We start from the raw sequence: 20,071 nt of genomic DNA, 5'->3' as shown, positions 1-20,071 counted from the left end.
GAAATAAAAATCAAGCTACTGAAGTTCAATTTGTCACACAATTTACATTCTTCCTGTTACTGAAACACTATTGACTATAATGTAAGAAATTACATTATTAATTACCTGAAGGTAGCACCCACAACAAAAAGAAAGGTTGTGATCTGTATGGTATGAGTAGTATAGGTTACAAACATCTGTATTAGTGTCAGGGATTCTTGAATTTAGCTTTGAAACCAGAAATACTGAAGAAAAGCAGAAACTTGGAGTATCAATCTTCACTGACGATGATCAAGAAAGATTTGTTGGTATGAAGGGCCACAGTACCTCTTTGCAACAGTACAAGGAAACAGGGAACCTAACAGGGTTGGAGCAATCCCAGGCACAGCTACAGGTTGGGCAGAGAAGAGATTCACAGCTGCCCTGCAGAGAAGGACTTGGGGGTGCTGGTCGATGAAAAAATGAACATGAGCTGGCAGTGTGCGCTTGCAGCCCAGAAAGCCAACCGTATCCTGGGCTGCATCAAGAGGAGCGTGACCAGCAGGGCAAAGGAGGTGATCCTGCCCCTCTACTCTGCTCTCGTGAGACCTCACTTGGAGTATTGTGTGCAGTTCTGGTGTCCTCAACATAAAAAGGACATGGAACTGTTGGAACAAGTCCAGAGGAGGGCCACGAGGATGATCAGGGGACTGGAGCACCTCCTGTATGGAGACAGGCTGAGAAAGTTGGGGCTGTTCAGCCTGGAGAAGAGAAGGCTGCGTGGAGACCTCATAGCAGCCTTCCAGTATCTGAAGGGGGCTTACAAGGATGCTGGGGAGGGACTGTTCATCAGGGACTGTAGTGACAGGACAAGGGGTAACGGGTTCAAACTTAAACAGGGGAAGTTTAGATTGGATATAAGGAAGAAATTTTTTACTGTGAGGGTGGTGAGGCACTGGAATGGGTTGCCCAGGGAGGTTGTGAATGCTCCATCCTTGGCGGTGTTCAAGGCCAGGTTGGATGAGGCCTTGGGTGGCATGGTTTAGTGTGAGGTGTCCCTGCCCATGGCAGGGGGGTTGGAACTAGATGATCTTAAGGTCCTTTCCAACCCTAACTATTCTATGATTCTATGATTTGGTGTTTTGTTTAAATGTGAATAGCAAATACTTTCTATACCTCATCCAAGCTGCTGAGTGTAAAGGCAAGAGACCCTATATGACATGGCTTTTTCATATGAGACAAAGCAATGAAAGTACACTCGATGAGACCCATGTTTAGACAACCAAGTTTCATGCAGTTGAGACCAATCTATAACCAGTTGCAAGCAGAAAAAAGTGTTTTGCCATTCTATGTTTGATGTGTGGAGTCTCTCCTACTTTGAAATGCTAACATGAGAATATTGGAGAAATCAAATACAAGCATGCATTTCAAATTAGTAATAACACCACTCAAGAGCAACCTGTGTAGCTGAAGGTGACCCTGGCCATGGCAGGGGGGCTGGAACTAGATGATCTTTAAAGGCCCCTTCCAACCCAAAGCATCCCGTGATTCTACACACTGATTCAATCAGACTGTTATAAAAAAATGTCATGCCTACAATCAATGTACGAGAACAGGTGAGGGAACATGAAACTACTGACTCTGGCTAACCAGAACTACAAATCTGAACAAAGGATCACAGTATGAATACATTTCTAATACTAGCCAGCTTCCGAAGAATCAACTAGAAATTTTAATTTAGCTTTCATAAACAAATTATTTAGCTTAACAAACTTTTACTGTTATCTAAGATTGTTCTAAGGCCTTGGTGGCAAGTCTTGGCTGACAGACAGGCAAGGTAGAAGAATAAAAATACATACATTTAGTCTGCAGAACAGTCAGTCTGCAGAACAGCTGCTAAAAAGAAACTTGGCCACAAACTCCAGCAAATGTTGGGTACCAAGAGAGCAAAAAAAATAATCTCTGGAGTCAGTTTTGCTCTTAGAATATGCTTTGTCCTTTGTACAAGCAAATTCACTTTCCTGAGAAAATATAAACCATCTACCCAATTTAGTGGGAGTTTCTTTTTCATTTAATATGAACTTACCGAGTGCCATCTGCTTTCCAGCTAACTTTGTATGGCTTCTGCTCCAAAAATTTAATATTTTGTTTGTCCATGGAAACAGGCTGTGCTCCAGGGAATCCTGACCTAAAGAAAAAAGAACCATGTTTGTTAGTGTTCTGCAATAGGAAAAAATGCACACATTGCCTTGTGTGACATTAGACTGAAGTCACACCTTGTATTAGACTTGCAGCAAGGTTAACTTTGAGTTAGAACATCTTTGCCAATAAGGTATTTGCAAGAGGAATCAAATGTCTCTCCTATAAGAACAAGTGTATTTGTTTATGACAGAACACTAAATCATGCGAAACTTCTAAGTTTTAACTTTGGAGGAAAAGATACCTGAATTCAAAATTACATGCACTAGAAGAACTATAAACATCAGCAAGTCAGGAGGCATTGTGACCATCAATCTGGATCATCAGCTTTGGAAAGGGAGAGTTCAGAATCCGAGATATTAAAACCAGCATTCTCATTAACACCAGACACAAATCCAAGTTGGCTATAAAAACAAGTTGGCTATAAATACCTTAATATTGAAGTGTAATAGTAATTGTATAAATGAGCCTACTGCTTGAGCACGCACTAAATTTTACAAAAATACCTGGAATTTGCGCAGCAAGAATGCATCTGAAAAAGTTTTCTTATTTCAATGGAAAAGCAGTTCTAGAATCTCATTTCTCAGTATCAACAGCTGACAGTTCCATTTCATGGTACAATGAAAGATCCTCATCTGTTTCACTGTTGAGTGGTTTTGAGGTTTGCTTTTTTTTTCTTTTTCAAACTATCCATCGAAAAAGTCACCTGCTCTTATTTGTACAATGGGCCGTTTACTTCTGAGAAACTAGAAATTACTGGAAAAAACAGAAACACTTATTTCTAGACAGTATAAATAAACAAGTTCTAAATATTCTCATACCCTTCCCATCCACAGAACTGCTGACATTTTTGCTGGATTCCTCCTAACTTTGGTTGCGTTGTCACCTGCGTCACACATTTAACTGTTACTCCTTCCAAGAAAATTGCACCCTAAATAGAAAAAAAGATTAAAATTAAGAAATAGTGTTTAAGCTTTCATGAAAGCAGATCAGAGTATGTCAATACAAGATTAAGTCTCTTTTTACAACTTGACCCTCATGAGCAGTAACAACTTCAATATTCCTTAAACATTTACTCCCAAATGCCAAGACACATCAGCTGAGCTTTGCCACTAAACTCACTGGTGAGCCATATTATGAACTCAGCAACTGAAATGAGTTATTTTGGGAGAAAAAAATAAAACAACAATTAAAAAAAAAAAAGAAGGAGGAAAATGGTATGGGATAGGCACTGTTTAGCAAGTGCTGTCTAGAAAGTTCCCACATCAAGCTACAGCATCAGTTTGACTCATTTTTTTCATTTGTAACTAAAGTGGTTTTATTTGTAAAGCAGGCCCAGTATTATGAAGTATTTAATAGTAAACTGATCACATATGGAATTTGCAGGGATCAAATTAATCATCCTTAGTACACAAAATATTATACAATAAGGTAGTGCCAGACATTTATTTGTGGATGAGGATTTGAACCTACCAATATTCTAAGCCTAGAACAAAATAGCATACATTAAAGATGACAAAACTCTTCCTGGCAGTGACGCCAATTTTTAAAGTGGCAAAAGGTATGGCCTCAAAATAAGTAAACTGGAAACTAAGGGCAAAACTGACCTATGAAATGTTAAATAAGTTTTTTTTCATACATACATAGTATTTCTAGACCAACAATTCCATACTTTCCTTAATTCATGGAAAGTAAGAGCTGCTTACTAAGAGTAGAGATCTAACATGCAAGATATACATAAGCAGTCTGGTAATTAGTGAACTAAAGTCACTGGGAAACATCTTTAGGCATGAGGAGCTCAGTGGTTTTTTTTCCCAAACAAAGATATTGCACTTTTCTCCCTTCAAATCCTGGAGATGCAAGCTTTCAATTAAATATAGTCTTTCTTTCAGATCTAGATGGTAACTCCAATACCAGAAGTGCAATTACATGGATTTCACCTTTATCTGGGTGAACTACCACGTTACATGACTCAAAACTTAACACTGTAGGGAAAACAATGGAAAGAATGAGGGTACATGCAGCAAACGTAAAGAATTCTCAGTTGATCTAAGACAAACTTCTTAACAAATGAGAAAACATAAACAGCCGGTTTGTAACAAAATATTTGTGTAAAAATATACTTGCATAATTTTATTCTCAATATAAACCAGATTACTAAAGTGGAGGTGGTCTCCCGAATGCCACAAAAAAGCATATGCACAGATCAACAATACTGAAAATAAAGCTCTAAATTACTTGTATTTTCCAGAAAAAAAATGATGCTGAGTGGAATAAAACAAATTCTGCAGAACAGAACACATTAAAGCCACCAGATTTACAAAGCTACAGAACTAAAGATTTCTATACAGATCCCAAATCAACCATATCTCAAAACTCAAATTCTCAATGCAGATTAAGAAGATCAAAGCGTGATGTTTCACCTGTTGAGCTATGAATTCTGCACCTGAAGATATAAATATTTCTTACCTGTTCTCTAAAATGCTTGAAACTTGGATTACCAAATCTAGCTGCCTACTACTGAAGAAATGAGCATTTTTGCTCCCTTCTCTTTGCACACACCATGGCACTTGTCTGTGCTCTACTCTTGAACAAGTCTAGGAACTAAGTTAGTGAAAATAACATTATAAATTAGCAGTTTTCTGCCAAATTTGTATCCTAAACTAGCTCACCATACGATAAATCAGCACTAGTGCCAGCACAAGGGAAGCAGAAGGAATATGGAGTAAAGGAAAAGCAGTTTTCAGTACAGCCTGCATTTAGTTAAGACTGGCTCACTTGTATCAGTATCACCAAATTGTATTCTGAGAATAGTACGTCCTAAAGAAATACACTAGTTTATAACCTTAATTACCTTAAGCTCCACAGACTTTCGGCCCATCACTTATCCCATATTACTGTTGTGAGCACCAGCAGGTCCAACAGCACACAGGTGACTGGGCAAGGGAGGCAAACAGCTATATATGGCTGGCCAGCACGTTGTCTGAATTCCAAGTGGTTAAGAGCACCACATAATAAAGGAATATAGTCAAGCCTTGCCTCTCAGAATAATGGCAGAGTGTGACGGTAGTACAACTGCTAAGATTAAAGCAAAAAGGCAGGCAACAGGAAAGATTTTCCAGAAAAGTCACAAACATGAAATTGGTGCCTGCCATTTCAACGTGTCTCTTGCAGATTATCTGCCTCAAGTATACTCACTTAGCTAAGGCAGAGCACTATAAAAACAAGGTGAGTCACGTGGGTGCCCATGCTTAGCTAACTCGGCACTCTAGGTTTCAGGACGTCTCCTTGGATAAAGTGCCAGAACTGAGCCAGATCCATGCACTTTCTACACCACAGTTGAGCTAACAGCCCCGGTGTGGTGGAAACAGGACAGGGGAGAACACAGTGCAAAAATGCAAGAGCACTCACTCAGCAGGAGCACTTCAGGTCCTCAGCACTGCTATTAAGCCAAAAGTGCCAAGCCCTAATGAATCCAAGGTAACCTACGTGTAGTTAGTATCTACACCCTGCGCAACCTCAACACCATCTGCACTGATCACGTTCCCCTTGATCTGTACCCCTCCACCCATCACTTCAGCTGAAGATGTGGCAATGGGTTGGGAAGATCATAAACACCATCTGGAGGAGTGGCTGAATGGGAATAACCCCATACACACACCTCCCTGACCCTAGTGCCCATCACCAGGCCCAGGCAATAGCCACCTTCAGCTACTTAGACTTGACCAAGTGCCAGTATGCTCAGAGACTCTTTTCCAGAGGACAAGAAACATTCCAAAGCATGTCAGGAAGAGAAAGAGCCCGCATCTTCTAAAAGAGAAGAAGGGAGAGCCAGGGAGTTACAATGATCAGCTTAGATTTAACACCTAGAAATACAAGACCAAATCACAAGAACTGCCTCTAGGCATTTACAAGTAAAAATGATACACAAAATCATACTGACTGTCACTCAATAACAACAGTGTTCAACAAATCATTTGGTTCTGCTGAAGAAAAAGGCTTCACAGAATTAGGAGAAGCAGGAAATACCACATATTTTGATGCCTGCTTGGTTTTGTTTGCTCATCTTGTTCTCAGAACTCAGAAAACATGAGGCAGATGTAACTCCTGTAAAAAAGAGCAACTTGTCTGAAAACCAGATTCAGAGTTAGTTTTGCTAACAAAATGAAAGAATGTATTGAGGAAGATCTGTGAAGTCTGTTTTAGGTATAAAAGTATTAATTTATTTTCCCTACGTTTTCCATTAGCCTATTCTTATTTTCATTAAATCTGTGAGTTTAGTAACAGGCATACAGACTGTTATGGTAGCTTAAGAATTCAGTGTTATCCTTAATTTTAAGAATAGGCTGGAAAAAACACTGTGCAATTCAGTATAAACAAAGTTCTACACTTAATAAAGAATAAGTCATTATACAAACACACACTGGTAGATGATTAGAGAAAAAGATATGGAGGCAGCAAGAGACCAAAAGCTCAATTAGTATTCTTCTGTTTTGTAAAAGGCAATTATATTAAGATATATAAACAGAAGTATTAGCCTTAAGACATGTGAAATTATTCCTCCCTATAAAGCACTAGGATGGTGTCAAATAGAGGCTTGTGTTCAATTATAGGCACCACTGTCTCAGAAAAATGTGAGTCAGAGTGACAGAATACAAAAAATAGTAAGAATGGTCAGAAGTATAAAAAATAAGGAAGAAGTTACATCCTGGTTTCAGCTGGGACAGAGTTAATTTTCTTCCTTTTAGACGGTACACTGCATTGGCATCTAATGTGGTAAAAGACTAAAAGGAAATTACACCCATATTTATGTATTCAAGTACATAAAATGATGCTGCAAAACCAGAAAACAATTTTTTCTCATATTCGTCAAGATGCCCATGGGCAGAAGAACACATACAGGGGTTAACCTCTGACAAAGATCCAGCTCACACATGAAAAGTTTGAAGGTTCTGGCTCAGAATTGTAACTTTCTGTCCTATTTGCAAAATCAAGGAGTTTTTTTCTAAAGGGTTTTTTTCCTCAGGTGAGATTCTAAGTGTCAGTTAACAATGATGCTCCAATGCTACAATTATTACGGCATGCACTGACAAAGTCAAAACATATTGAGCTGAAATAAAGCTCCTCACATCCAAGATGGAATTTCTGAAATGGACAGCATGGTAACTTCCCTTTGCAGGATAGCTAGGCAGTTGTTTATTGCCTCCTGCTCTAACTCTAAACTTTTCTTCTGTCCCCACAAAGATCTGGGTCAAAATGAAAATATTTCAGAACACCACTATCACCAAAGCCACCTCTAGTTTGACACTATCTACCCCTAGGTGATTAGAGAAAGAGTCATATTAGAAGGCCGAAATCATTTGCCACAGGAAATCAATGTAATGCTGAAAATTTAGCCCTTCAGAAAGCAAAATAAGAAAATCTGAGCAAGAGGTATTTACCTGATAATCATTCCCCCTGTAGATCGCCTATTTACAAGGAACCACAAATAGACCGTATCCATCTCTACTGAGTTAAGAAGCAGTCCAATTTGCCAGCCAAGAACCATGGTAAAGAATTCTCCCCGTTCCTCCTCTTCAAGTTCCTCCAGAGCTGCAAAACTGAATTATACGAATATGCATATTAACTAGATGATTCTTTCTTTCATAAATTCTCTAACTCTTAATTAACTTTTCATTATTAATATGCTTATTCGTATAATTTAGCTTCCAGCTTTCCAAAAAACCTATGATGGCAGATAAGAAAAAGCCTAGGAAGCCAGTATCACGACTCCTGTTAAACAGACCAGTTTAGTTTTATACTTCCTGAAAAGAGGCTGTCATTGGACCATCATACCTCATTTGCTAATACATTAAAAGGCAAGTAAAAAAAAAAACCAAAAAGTTTTGAGGTTTTAGCCCAAGTAATTTATTTAGATACAAAAGTTTTACTGCAAGGCTAATGGAGGTAGTGGCTATACCCCTGAATATATTTTTACTATGGCTTTTCACAGTGTGGGCAATTCTTTATTCCAGCTGATGGACTACTTGAAAGTTTTCAAAGTTCATTTTGCTTCTGTAGACTACCTTTTGTATTCCTTTCAGGCTATTTTCTTCCATCTGTAAACAATGTTGAGCAGCTGCAGTAACAACAAGCTGCATTTTTGCAGCACATTTCATATGAGGATTTTTAAGTGTTTGCAAACAAACACCTCAGCACTCAGTAAGTCAGTATTACGCGAAAAGAACTGAATGTATTTTTGCACTCAGCAACATTTTCCCCTACTTTACCTGCAAATGAAAAAAAAGGGCCAGGAATTTGGAGAGAACTGAGCCATTAGTCTTCAGATGACACAAGTATATTCTTTGTACTTGAGTATTAGTTCTGTATTATGTTAACTACAGCAACTCACTTCATAATTCACAATTATGCAAATGTCAAAATAATCATAATTAGTGATCAGCCATATTTCTTATCATTGTACAGTTAAAAAAGCTTCAAAAAATATGTAATTTCAAAGCTGCCTTGAGGGTTTTAAGCTCATCTTGCTTTTTACTAATCCTATTCTCTATCCTCCAATATTTCCAGAAGTAAAGAGTATTTACCAAAATGAGCACTGGATTTTAAAGATTCTGAATTTCATCCACATGGCTACAAAAAATAAGTAAAAACTATTTACACACTCCACTCCCCCATAACATTTCACCTCTAAAGACAAGAGTAAATAATTAAAAAGTGCTTTACTATCCCAACTCAAACTTTAAAAGAAATTGTTATATTACAGAAATTTTAAGTAATTTTTACAACTGAAATAGCTGAGGTGTTGAATGTTAAACTCTAAGTTTCATATAGGAAACATAAGCAAGCTTACAATGAATCTAACAGATTTTCCTGGTTAGAGACAATACTACAGGTCCTCATTTGCAAGAGCACTGACGCTTGTATAGCATGTATTATGTAGTAAATGATGACTATGAGTTCACGAAATTAAGTTTAGCTTTTTGAATATTAAGTTCTTAATCAAAAATACCAGTTTTAGGCGTTCTTTTCTCCTCTTGCCAAAGGAAGTGCTTGATGATCCAGGTTCTGATTCTTGGCCTCCTGTTTTACCATTATCATCATCCTCCTCTTCATCATCATCAAAGCACCATTCTGGCAGCTCAGGTGGTGATGGTGCATCATCTTCATCTCCATAACGACGAAATAATTCCTTCAAATAGTCCCCTTTATAAATACCTGGTGGTCTAGCCTGAGCAAAAGTAGCCACAGCAGCCTCAATACTGTCAAATAAAAATTGAAAATTACTCTGGATGCTTAATTTACACGTTTTAGTCATGTTATGCCTTACCAAACATTAAGATTTATTGGACTGAGAATTACAACAAACTCCAAACTGGTAATTGCAAGAACATTCATTACTTTTGAAATATCATGCTTAGATTAGCCTGGCAACAGTTGCACAAGATTCTGCATGCACTGCTTATGCTCTCAGAACTGCAGCTTGCGCTGCTTCGCCTCCTTATTGTAGCTGATTGTGTTGCGCTGGTCACCTAATTAAAACTTTTATTATTGCTACGGAAAGGAATGGATGACACATAGATAAGTACTTAAGGACTGACTGAAGACAAAAAAGACTAAAGAAAAAAGATGAACAAACTTAATGAAGAAAAATTCAAGTTTTGAAATTCAATTATGGCTACATTTTTTCTCCTCTAAGAATTATCTTTCCTTTCATTAGAGGTTTTGCCATCACACTGCAAACAAGCATCCTAATCTTTCAAAATTACTTCTCTTTCCAGAAGTTTCTCGTAATAAATAAATAAATAAATAAACCTGTCATTCAGAAACCTTTTACTATACAGCCAATAATCTTCAGTGCTTTAAGAAACTGCACACTGGATCACACAAAAAAAAATAGAAACTAGTCATGCACTTTCACTAGCCAACAGGAAAGCGAGCACAGCACAAGGGCCAACCCTAAGAAAACGCTTAACAGAAAACACTGAACATACAATTTATGATGGCTGGGTGGAGCAGTAACACTCCATGGATCAACACTTAGAAATCTTGCCAGATAAAAGAGAAAAGAAATCACAAAGGGTACATGCCCCTGTTTGGCTTCTTAAAACTGGAACAGAAATTTTTTCAGAAATAATTTTTCAAAATATTCTTTTGAGGTAAGAAAACAGCGCGTCACTGGAGCAAGGAAAACATTGAGCTCAAATGGAAAAAAAGAATTCAAAACGCTTTTTTTTTTTTTTTTTCCCTGATTTGTACAGTATGAGAAGAAGCACAAGAACCTTCCCAGAACAGGCAGTAACACTTCCTAAGAATCAGTAAGTTTGGTTCTCTCTTCTGATCTTTAGAGAGAGGAAAAACAAACATTTTCTAGAATGGAAAATGCTTTATTAGGTGGCCATCGGATCTCAGAAGTGACCATTTAAGGATCTGAGTTATAGTAGGTGCTTTTTTCCCCATTCTGTTTTCTAAAGACTCCTAATTTCTTCCTCACAAGACATTTTTTATTTTGTATTTTTCTTAAATTGTTTCACATCTTCTGTAATCAATGCCATTGATCACATGACATGATTACATGAAATGACAAAATCAACCAAAAGGAATGGGGCCTGAAAGTCGCCCAAATTGGTCTCTGATGATATTAGAACTCTACACTATATTGGAATAGATGGCAATCAAAGCCAAAAGAGGCAGCACAGATTTCAAGCACAGAAACCTAGCTGGAAGAAAACATTTTGCAACTTCTAGAAACGCAGTAGTCTTTGGGAAAACGAGTTGTGAAAAGCAGAATCAAGTAAGGTTTCTATCCACTAGCTGAAGAGCCTTCAGTCTGGATGACCTTTCTTTAAACTAACTATAAAATATGTCTCAGTATTCACAATACATCATCAGCACTCCTACATCATATGCTTAAGGAATGAATATGGATGGATTTTTCCATCAGGAAAATCTTATTTCCTCATCAGCAAATAACAGTGCCTTACTTGAAGGAATGATACAGCAAATTGGATTTATCTTGATACAATGCTTAGCATTAACTACCTTGCCAAATTTCATTCTTTTGCTGTGGACATTTTTCCCAACCAACTGACATCTGGGTGTTCTATTAACAAGAGAAACGGAACAACTTGATACAACTATCTAAATTAAGCAAAAAAAAAAAAAATAAGACATAGCTATTAAGTTTCAGGGCTTTTCAACAGAGGTTTGAAAATAAAGAGAGGCTGCATAAAAGCATGAGATTCAAAAAGATTCAAGTGCATTCTCTCTTCAGAAAAAACGACTAATTCTGAGTCTAACTATTGCATGCTGCTTTTAAATTGTTAGAATAAAAGTATACAAATTTTCTAGTTCATAGTAACAACCAGAATCATACTACAAAAGATATTTGTATCTGCATCTACTTCTTATACTCAGCTAACATCCTGCCAAGATTCAGGCACCTACTACTAATGGTGTTCTGTCTCCATTACTCCATTGTCTTTATTCCAAGCTTACTAACAGACAACGATGACCTAGTTCTTTGCAGACAGCTTGCACATACATGCTAAGCACCAAATAAATGTGTGTCCAGTAAGAAGAAAATGTTGCAACAGAAGCAGAATTTTCTTCACTTAAAGGACCACAGAAGAAATATCATCAGAATGCTTAAGGGGGTCTGTGAAGAAATAGGTGTTGCATGGGACCCCGTTAGCAAGGAAATTGTATTTTTTGAGTACTCTCAAACATGCAAAAGTCATGCCCACCAGCATGGTACAGGCATGGGGTTTCTTACACTAACGTTATTTAAACTGATCACTACTCTTTATGAAGGCACCAACATTTTTAGATTATAAAAAAAAAAAAAAAAACAACTCTGGTGAGTCTGCATAGAAGCATGCTGTAGACTTTAGTCAAAAAACAAGCTGCAAACAAAGACTTTGTCTCTTGACCCTTCAGAAGCAAGTATGCCACTCTGCTGTTTTTCTAGCTAACGTCTGCTCTTAAGAACTCAAAGAACCCCAAAACACCTCCATGCAAACCTACATGGAAAAAGATCAAAAAGTAAAAGAAATAATATTTCAGACATCTCTGAAATTCTACATTCTTACTCAAAATATGGGACACATCACAGGGAAGATGTGTACAGTACAAAGTATATACTCCTAAAAGCCCCCACACAGCAGGTACAGCTGACTCTTGACCTACTGGACATGGAAAGCTCAACTGAAACACGCTAAACTACCAAGGCATCATACAAATAATGTTAACATGGATTATTTGCTCAAGATTAGTAGGCAGTTTTAAAATAACTAACACTGAATACATTAGGATAGCTGTCAGAACAATGACTAAAACATACTGAAGATGCTTTTGGTAACTTTCACAAATCCCCAGGCATTAATATTCAAAGTTACCTCCAATCCAACTTCTCAACCAAGAAGGCACAGATTAGAAATCCAGTTCTATTGAAACCATGTGTGCAATGGACACCTAGACAAGACAAGAAAAGATTATAATCATTTGCAAGTAATTTTGACAAACACAGAATCACAGAATCATAGAATCAACTAGATTGGAAGAGACCTGTAAGATCATCAAGTCCAACTGTTACCCCAGGACTGTCAAGGCCATCACTAAACCATCTCACTGAGGGCCTCATCTACACAGTTTCTGAACACCTCCAGGGACGGTGAGTCCACCACTTTCCTGGGCAGCCTATTCCAATACCTGATTACCCTCAGATATTGTCTAAGGTACACAGCTTCCAACCGTCACATCACCCACCAGTCCTTCTCTGTTTGTGAACAGCAGATTTAGCCAGGCATCTCCCCTATTTGACTCACTAACCAGCAGGGTTAGGAAGTTAGCTTCCACACACTCCAAGAACCTCCTGGATTGCTTCTTCTCTGTTGTGTTGTACTTTCAGCAGACATCTGGCAGGTTGAAGTCCCCCACAAGAACAAGGGCAAACAATTATGAAACTTTTCCCAGTTGTTTGAAGAGCACTTCATCCGTAGCTTCATCCTGGCTGGGTGGTCTATAGCAGACTCCTACCAGGATATCTGCTTAGTAGGCCTTCCCTTCACTCACAAACATTCAGCCTTCTCACTCACACCACTGAGTTGAAGGCAGTTGATGCACTCTGACCTACAATGCAACCCCACCACCTCTTTGCTTGCCTATGCCTTCTAAAGAGCTTGTAGCCATCCACTGCAGAACTCCAATCATGCTAAGCATTCCACGTTTCTGTGATGGCGATTATGTCACGATTTCCCTGCATGCTTTAGTTTCACAAGTGTGTTTGTGGATCCTTTTACCTTCATCAGAAATATTAAAGACTTATGTACTTTTCCATCAAGGCAGCCCAGATCACATAAGGCAGAAAAGCCTAAAAGCCATTTCACAGAATCATAGAATCATAGAATAGTTAGGGTTGGAAAGGACCTTGAGATCATCTAGTTCCAATCCCCCTGTCATGGGCAGGGACACCTCACACTAAACCATGTCACCCAAGGCCTCATCCAACCTGGCCTTGAACACCTCCAAGGATGGAGCATTCACAACCTCCCTGGGCAACCTATTCCAGTGCCTCACCACCCTCACAGTAAAGAATTTCTTCCTTAGATCCAATCTAAACTTCCCCTGTTTAAGTTTGAACCCGTTACCCCTTGTCCTGTCACTACAGTCCCTGATGAACAGTCCCTCCCCAGCATCCTTGTAAGCCCCCTTCAGATACTGGAAGGCTGCTATGAGGTCTCCATGCAGCCTTCTCTTCTCCAGGCTTCATTCTGCAAAATTATTAGCAATAAGAGTGTAGGATACTTCAGTTTATCCCAATTCAAGAGCACTACCTTTCTGCAACTGAAATGCAGCTAATACAGATAAGTTTCAAAACATTTTTCATGACTGCTCAAATGCTTATCAGAAGACAATGCAATCAAATTCAATAATTGTGCTTTTAGTGAATTCAACAAGCATAACATTCATTTCACACCATCAGGCATAAAAATCATATCCAGATTACCCTATCTGAAACCTGAAAGAGGTGTCAGTAGACCACAATACTATTTCAAATTTGCTATTACCATGCTAAGACCAAACTAATTAATTTGAAAAAAAAAAATAAAGAAAAAGAAAAATATGCAACAGTATAATCACCTTGGATTACTTATCTTCTCAATGTCAGAATAAAAGAATTAAGTCTTTAGCCTCTATTTTATTGAATTCAGCCCCCAGTGAAAGGAGGGGAAATCAAACCCATTGGAACTTTTTTTTCTCTCAAGGCAACAGCACCATCTAGTGATAAATAAGCCAGCCTAAAAACCCATGCTGTTAAAAATGTTGTGAAGGATTCCAGCAAGACGCTGCCTCTTCCTCATACTGCATTTAAAGTTACAAATATCAAAGGTTCCACTAACACCTAGCACAATTATTCTTAACATTCGTATATTTTTCAGTTGTGACCACAGAATCGTTCAGGTTGGAAAGGACTTGTAAGATCATCAAGTCCAACGGTTAATGCCAAGTCCACCACTAAACCATATCACTCAGGGCCTCATCTACACATCTTTTAAATACCTTCAGGCATGATGACCCCATCACTTCCCTGGGCAGCCTGTTCCAATGCTTGGCAACCCTTTCAGTGAAGACATTTTTCCTAATATCCAATTCAAACCTTCCTTGGTGCAACTTGAGGCTGTTACCTCTTGTCCTATCAGTTGTTTCTTGGGAGAGACTGACGCCCACCTCACTACAGCCTCCTTTCAGGTAATTGCAGAGAGCAAGGTGGTCTCCCCTGAGCCTCCATTTCTCCAGGTTAAACAATCCCAGTTCCCTCAGCCACTCCTCATCAGGCCCTTCACCAGCTTTGTTGCACTTCTCTGGGGACACTCCAGCACCTCAATGTCTTTCTTGCAGTGAGGGGCCCAAAACTGAACACAGGATTCAAGGTGTGGCCTCACCAGTACCCAGCACACAGGGATGATCACTGCCCTGGCCCTGCTGGCCACACTATTCCTGATACAGGCCAGGATGCTGTTGGCCTTTTTGGCCACCTGGGCACAAGCTGGCTCATGTTCAATGTCTGTCAACTAACATCGCCAGGTCCTTTCCTGCCCGGCAGCTGTCCAGCCACTCTTCCCCAAGCCTGTAGCACTGTTGCATGTGGTGGCTGTAACCCAAGTGCAGGACCCAACACCATAAAGCAAGTAATTTTAAGCTAGTACTATTTCTCTACCGTAGTTAGCAAAGTAAGTTGGGCAGCAATTCACTTAACACTTATTCAGACAAAATGTTAATATCTACCTTTTTTTATATATGCTCCCTTACACTGCAAGCATTTCTTTCGGTTTTACTGGATATCCAAAAAACACCTATGAAGAGTAGACTGATAAAACTTATCTGTGTAAACAGAAACACATATCAACTGTATCAGGGTCAGGTTTTGTGCCTACCCCACCAAACCTGCCTTCTTACTGAAGTAAGGCAAAAACCATAACAAAGTTCTTGTATGCCTCCATTCTAACCATTTAATAATATTTAAAACTGTGCAACTTGAATCAAAGTGAATTTTAGCTTCTTTATAGAATTTATTCCCGCAAACACTTCTCCATTGTTTTCTGCTTAAGCAAAATTTTTGCATTTTGTTTCCTTAAGGTTGGCAAGCATGCTCCAGTCCTCCAAGCTGCAACAATAAAGTTTCCATCCTATATTCTTTTAGCTGAATAGAAAATTTTGTTCAGCTATCATTCACATTTCAGTCTCTTTTCATACCGAATCTTGACACTGGAAATTAAATTGCACACAATTGCTATCAATAAGTCTTGCAACTGTTACTGCTACCAAGAAGGTTAAGTCGATAGTTTTATGCACATGACAAAAGATAAGAAGCATATCAGCAATGAGACCAACAGCTTGGAAGTGAAAGATCACACAGGGTGCACTACTATCTCTGCTGCAGGCTGCTTTCACTTTTGATAAAAACATCTTCCATGCCAGTCTCTCTAATGCTCTGTCACAGGTAATAAGTGGCCAGAACCAAAAGCAACTTTTCGGTAATTAAAGGGAAATGGAAAATCCTTAATTTCTCTTTTACTGTGAAAGCCAAAACCACAGGTTATCTAGAAGCTTAGTCTTCTAAGCCTCATTATTTTCTCCTTGATTCTAATTGACTTTTTTTTCTATAGAGGTAGAACAATATAAATAAGAACATTAAAAAAATTCATAGAAGTCAAAAAGTTAGTGATTCAATGCTAAAAATGGCATTTTAAACTTTGAAATATCAGTTAAATGTGTCTACTATTTATAGGACATCACCATGCTATCCATGCTCCATACAAACTGCTGACCATAACAACATCTCAAGTTCTGAAATACTGCTGGAGGACAAGGTGGAGGAACTGTGAAAGGAGAGTGAAAAATGAGGAACTGCTAAATGAGAGTGAGTGGGATCAGTCATCCAACAGTATTTCAAGTTCTGGTGTGAGCTCTGAAATACTGCTGATGACTGATCCCCCTCACTCACATTTAGCAGTTCCTCATTTTTCAGATCAAATACTTGCATTACAGCTCAGAGAAGAAAACATAGGTCTCAAATTAAAATTGTATTCGATGTGAAATAAAGAAATAATAAAGTACCAAAAAGAAAATTATGTGAAAAAGTGTGTGCCTAAATTAAATTTCTCAAGCACTAGCAAAAAAGTAAAAGTAATTCAGTGGTATCCTATGACAGGGCAGGAAGCGACAGGCACAAACTAAACCACAATAAATTGTGTTTAAACATATAGAAAAAAAACACCAAACTGTATATTGTAAGGGTGAACAAACACTGGAAGAGGTTACCAGAAGATATTGTGGGGTCTCCAGGCTTGGATATGATCAAAACCCAAAGAGGCACAGTCCTGAGCAAGCTGCTTTAGCTGGCCCTGCTCTAAGGAAGGGCAAGTGACTAGCTGATTTCACCAGGTCCCTTCCAACAACCTTAGCTACTGTACAATTCCATGATTCCATAAGAATTCTGAACTATATGAACATACCGGCTTAGTTTACCAAGCTGTTATCAATGAGACCTACACCAACAACTGTTCCATGCACTCCTAAGTCGCACAGACACTCAGATTCAGGAAGGTTTGCAGAATTATCATCAAAGAGGGTTGAGAACAATGCCCATTCTGACTCTAGAAACTCAGCTACAAAGTAATTTCTTGTCTCTTGACAGTTTGCAGATAAAGTTGAACATTAATATGCTCAACAGAAAACAGAATAAAATCGTTTTAACTAAACCTAGAAGCTACCCGAATTGAACTGAGAACTCACTTTACTCTGGGTGAAAAAAACATTTATCCTTAAGGAACATTCAAATACTCACTGCTGAACAGTACGCCCAAAAAAAAAAAAAAAATCTAAAAAAAATAAGCCAACCAAAAAAAAAAAACCACCACAGAACAAAAAAACACCCCACCACCCACTATACAGCCTAGTATCTATTACCGGTTTCCAGCAAATAACCATAGAATCACAGAATCAACTAAGTTGGAAAAGACCTTTAAAATCAAGTCCAACCACCATCACAGGACTGCCAAGTCCACCAGTAAACCATGTCACTGAGGGCCTCATCTACACAGTTTTTGATCACTTCCAGGCATGGCGATTCCACCACTTCCCTGGGCAGCCTGTGCCAATGCCTGACCACCTTCTCTGTGAAGAATTTTTTCCTTAACATCCAATCTAAACATCCCTTGGTGTAACTTGAGGCTGTTTCCTCTTGTCCTATTGCTTGTTACTTGGGAGAAGAGACTGACACCTACCTCTCGCTCCATCCTCCTTTTAGATAGCTGTAGGGAATGATAAGGTCCCCCTTGAGCCTTCTCTTCTCCAGACTAAACAACTGCAGTTCCCTCTGCCATTCCTCATCAGACTTGTGCTCCAGACCCTTCACCAGCTTCGTTACCCTTCTCTGGGCACGCTTGAGCACCTCAAGGTCTGTCTTACGGTGTGATCAGCCACTTCACGAAATTTGCTAAAGAATCTCTCTGATCATTCAGTTACCAAATATGACTTCAAATAAACCAGACCATCACATGCCAAAACAATACCTAGACAATACATAACCTATATTTCTACAGGCAGAAGTTACAAAACCACAATGCAAGTATTATGTATTTGTAGACAGTTCTTAAGCCTGTGTATTTTTCCACATGAAGTTGACAGCTGTAATCAAACTGATGGATGCAGAAACATACTAGTTTCTGGAGTAAAAGCACCAAATCTCTACATGCATAAACACTGTACTGAGGACCTTCCTTTGCTTAGAGTTTTAAGAGACTGCAGTTACGAGTAAGTATGAAACAAAATAACAGTAAAAATGAGTGATGGATATAAGATGGATATAAGACATACCTATAAACTCTGAGGGATTCTTATCACTGAAGTGTTCACATACACGAATAAATGTTTCTGTGTTTTCAGGTGTAGGGCACTCACCATGCCTGAAAAACACAGGAAGACACAGATTAGGAGCCAGCTGGGGAAAGCGAAGAGGAAAATGAAGAAAAGTTACTTCAGTGCGATCTTTCATATTAAAAGCTAAATACTTAAAACGTGCTGACAACTTACCCTTTACACTGGAGCTTTATATATTTAATCCCTTCTTTTTCTATATCGTTTCTATCATAGAATCTAGTGGTGTTGGTCAAGTCTACCAGTAAACCCATTTTAACCTAAAAAAGACCAAACAAACCAAAACAAATTTAAATATGAGGTTCAAATATCAGTGCATAAATACTAAACAGCCATTAACATCCAAATTAAAACAAATGGCAGGCTACAGCTGCATGTTTAAAAATTCTTAGATATTGCATTTGTTCACAAAATCTGTATTTTACCACCACAGTCATTTGTGTTTCTCTGTGAAACCTCATGTTTGAATTAGCACTAGCCATCAGTACAAAAACCTGTTTTGTCCCCACCAATGTTTCTAAGCAAGACAGGTCTGCTAACAGCAAGAAGCATCCGGCAAAGAATTATTTTAATGTGTTAAAAGACAAGTCAGATGGAATCAGGTGCTCTTAATGCTTTAAGTAAAACAGTATTAAACACTGACACAGTGGAATTGCCATGAAAAATATTAACTACTAAGACTAAGTATACTTTCAGAAAAAATAACTCATCTTAATTTACCTATGCATTAAATTAAGAGTGCAAAACAAACACACACATTTTCAAGTTTAAAACAAAAAATTCCCTTAAGTTCTCAGAAACATTTTATTCAAAGCTAAAATGCGAAATAACTTGAAATCTTCAAAGATCCTGTCAGCAACTAAGGTGGCAGTGTCAACCCCTCCGATGTTATGAAGTACCTGAATTCAGGCTGGTTTGCCCACTCTACCCTCATGTGCCCCCTTGTGCATGAACTTGCTTTCTCAGTGTTTGCTTTTTATAGCTGTAAAATACATCTTTAAAAGCAGCCTTGTGGAAGTTACCGTTTTAAAAGTAAGACAGGAAACAGAAATTCCACTGGGTGGCATCCAACACACAGAGAACATCAGCAAACTGCATCCTACTGGTCCTTGATCCAAACAAAACTTCCACCAACCATAACCTCCCAGTATTACTGTGCAAAAACAACTGACCGACAAACCTGTGACTGAAAGTATTTCTGCTTTAGTGCCTTAGCAGTGCAAGTAACTGTTTTCAGTCATAATGCTGAATGTCATGCTTTTGAGTAGGATCCTCACCACGAAACAATGCCTTTTAAAAAGACATTTTAAGAGTCTTAGTCTAGTAAAATCCTTGTTCCATACCTTTATCTTTTTTAAAGATATATCGATAGAGCACTTACAAATACATGAACACTGAAGCATGTTACACATGCAAAAACAGAACACTGTGTCTAAAACTCAAGCACATACTCATAAACAGGATTTTGATTTACCTG

General features: G+C 38.4%; 1 protein-coding gene across 2 annotated transcripts in view; it reads right to left on the bottom strand.

Annotated features, from left to right (window-relative positions):
* The window catches only part of RNGTT (RNA guanylyltransferase and 5'-phosphatase), a 95,920-nt gene that overhangs the window by 62,404 nt on the left and 13,445 nt on the right, over positions 1-20,071 (bottom strand). For both annotated transcript variants that reach the window (XM_080616306.1, XM_080616307.1), the window contains exons 3-8: positions 18,751-18,854; positions 18,535-18,623; positions 12,552-12,627; positions 9,167-9,416; positions 2,979-3,088; positions 2,045-2,146 (exon numbers count right to left, since the gene is read on the bottom strand). In XM_080616306.1, the coding sequence (XP_080472432.1) occupies positions 2,045-2,146; positions 2,979-3,088; positions 9,167-9,416; positions 12,552-12,627; positions 18,535-18,623; positions 18,751-18,854 (731 nt within the window). The remainder of the gene's footprint in view (positions 1-2,044; positions 2,147-2,978; positions 3,089-9,166; positions 9,417-12,551; positions 12,628-18,534; positions 18,624-18,750; positions 18,855-20,071) is intronic.

Source organism: Psittacula echo (genome assembly GCF_963264785.1).
Source record: "Psittacula echo genome assembly, chromosome: 4".
Taxonomy (NCBI): Eukaryota; Metazoa; Chordata; class Aves; order Psittaciformes; family Psittacidae; genus Psittacula; species Psittacula echo.
Note: the sequence above shows the minus strand (reverse complement) of the source record. Positions and strands in the feature narration are given on the sequence as shown.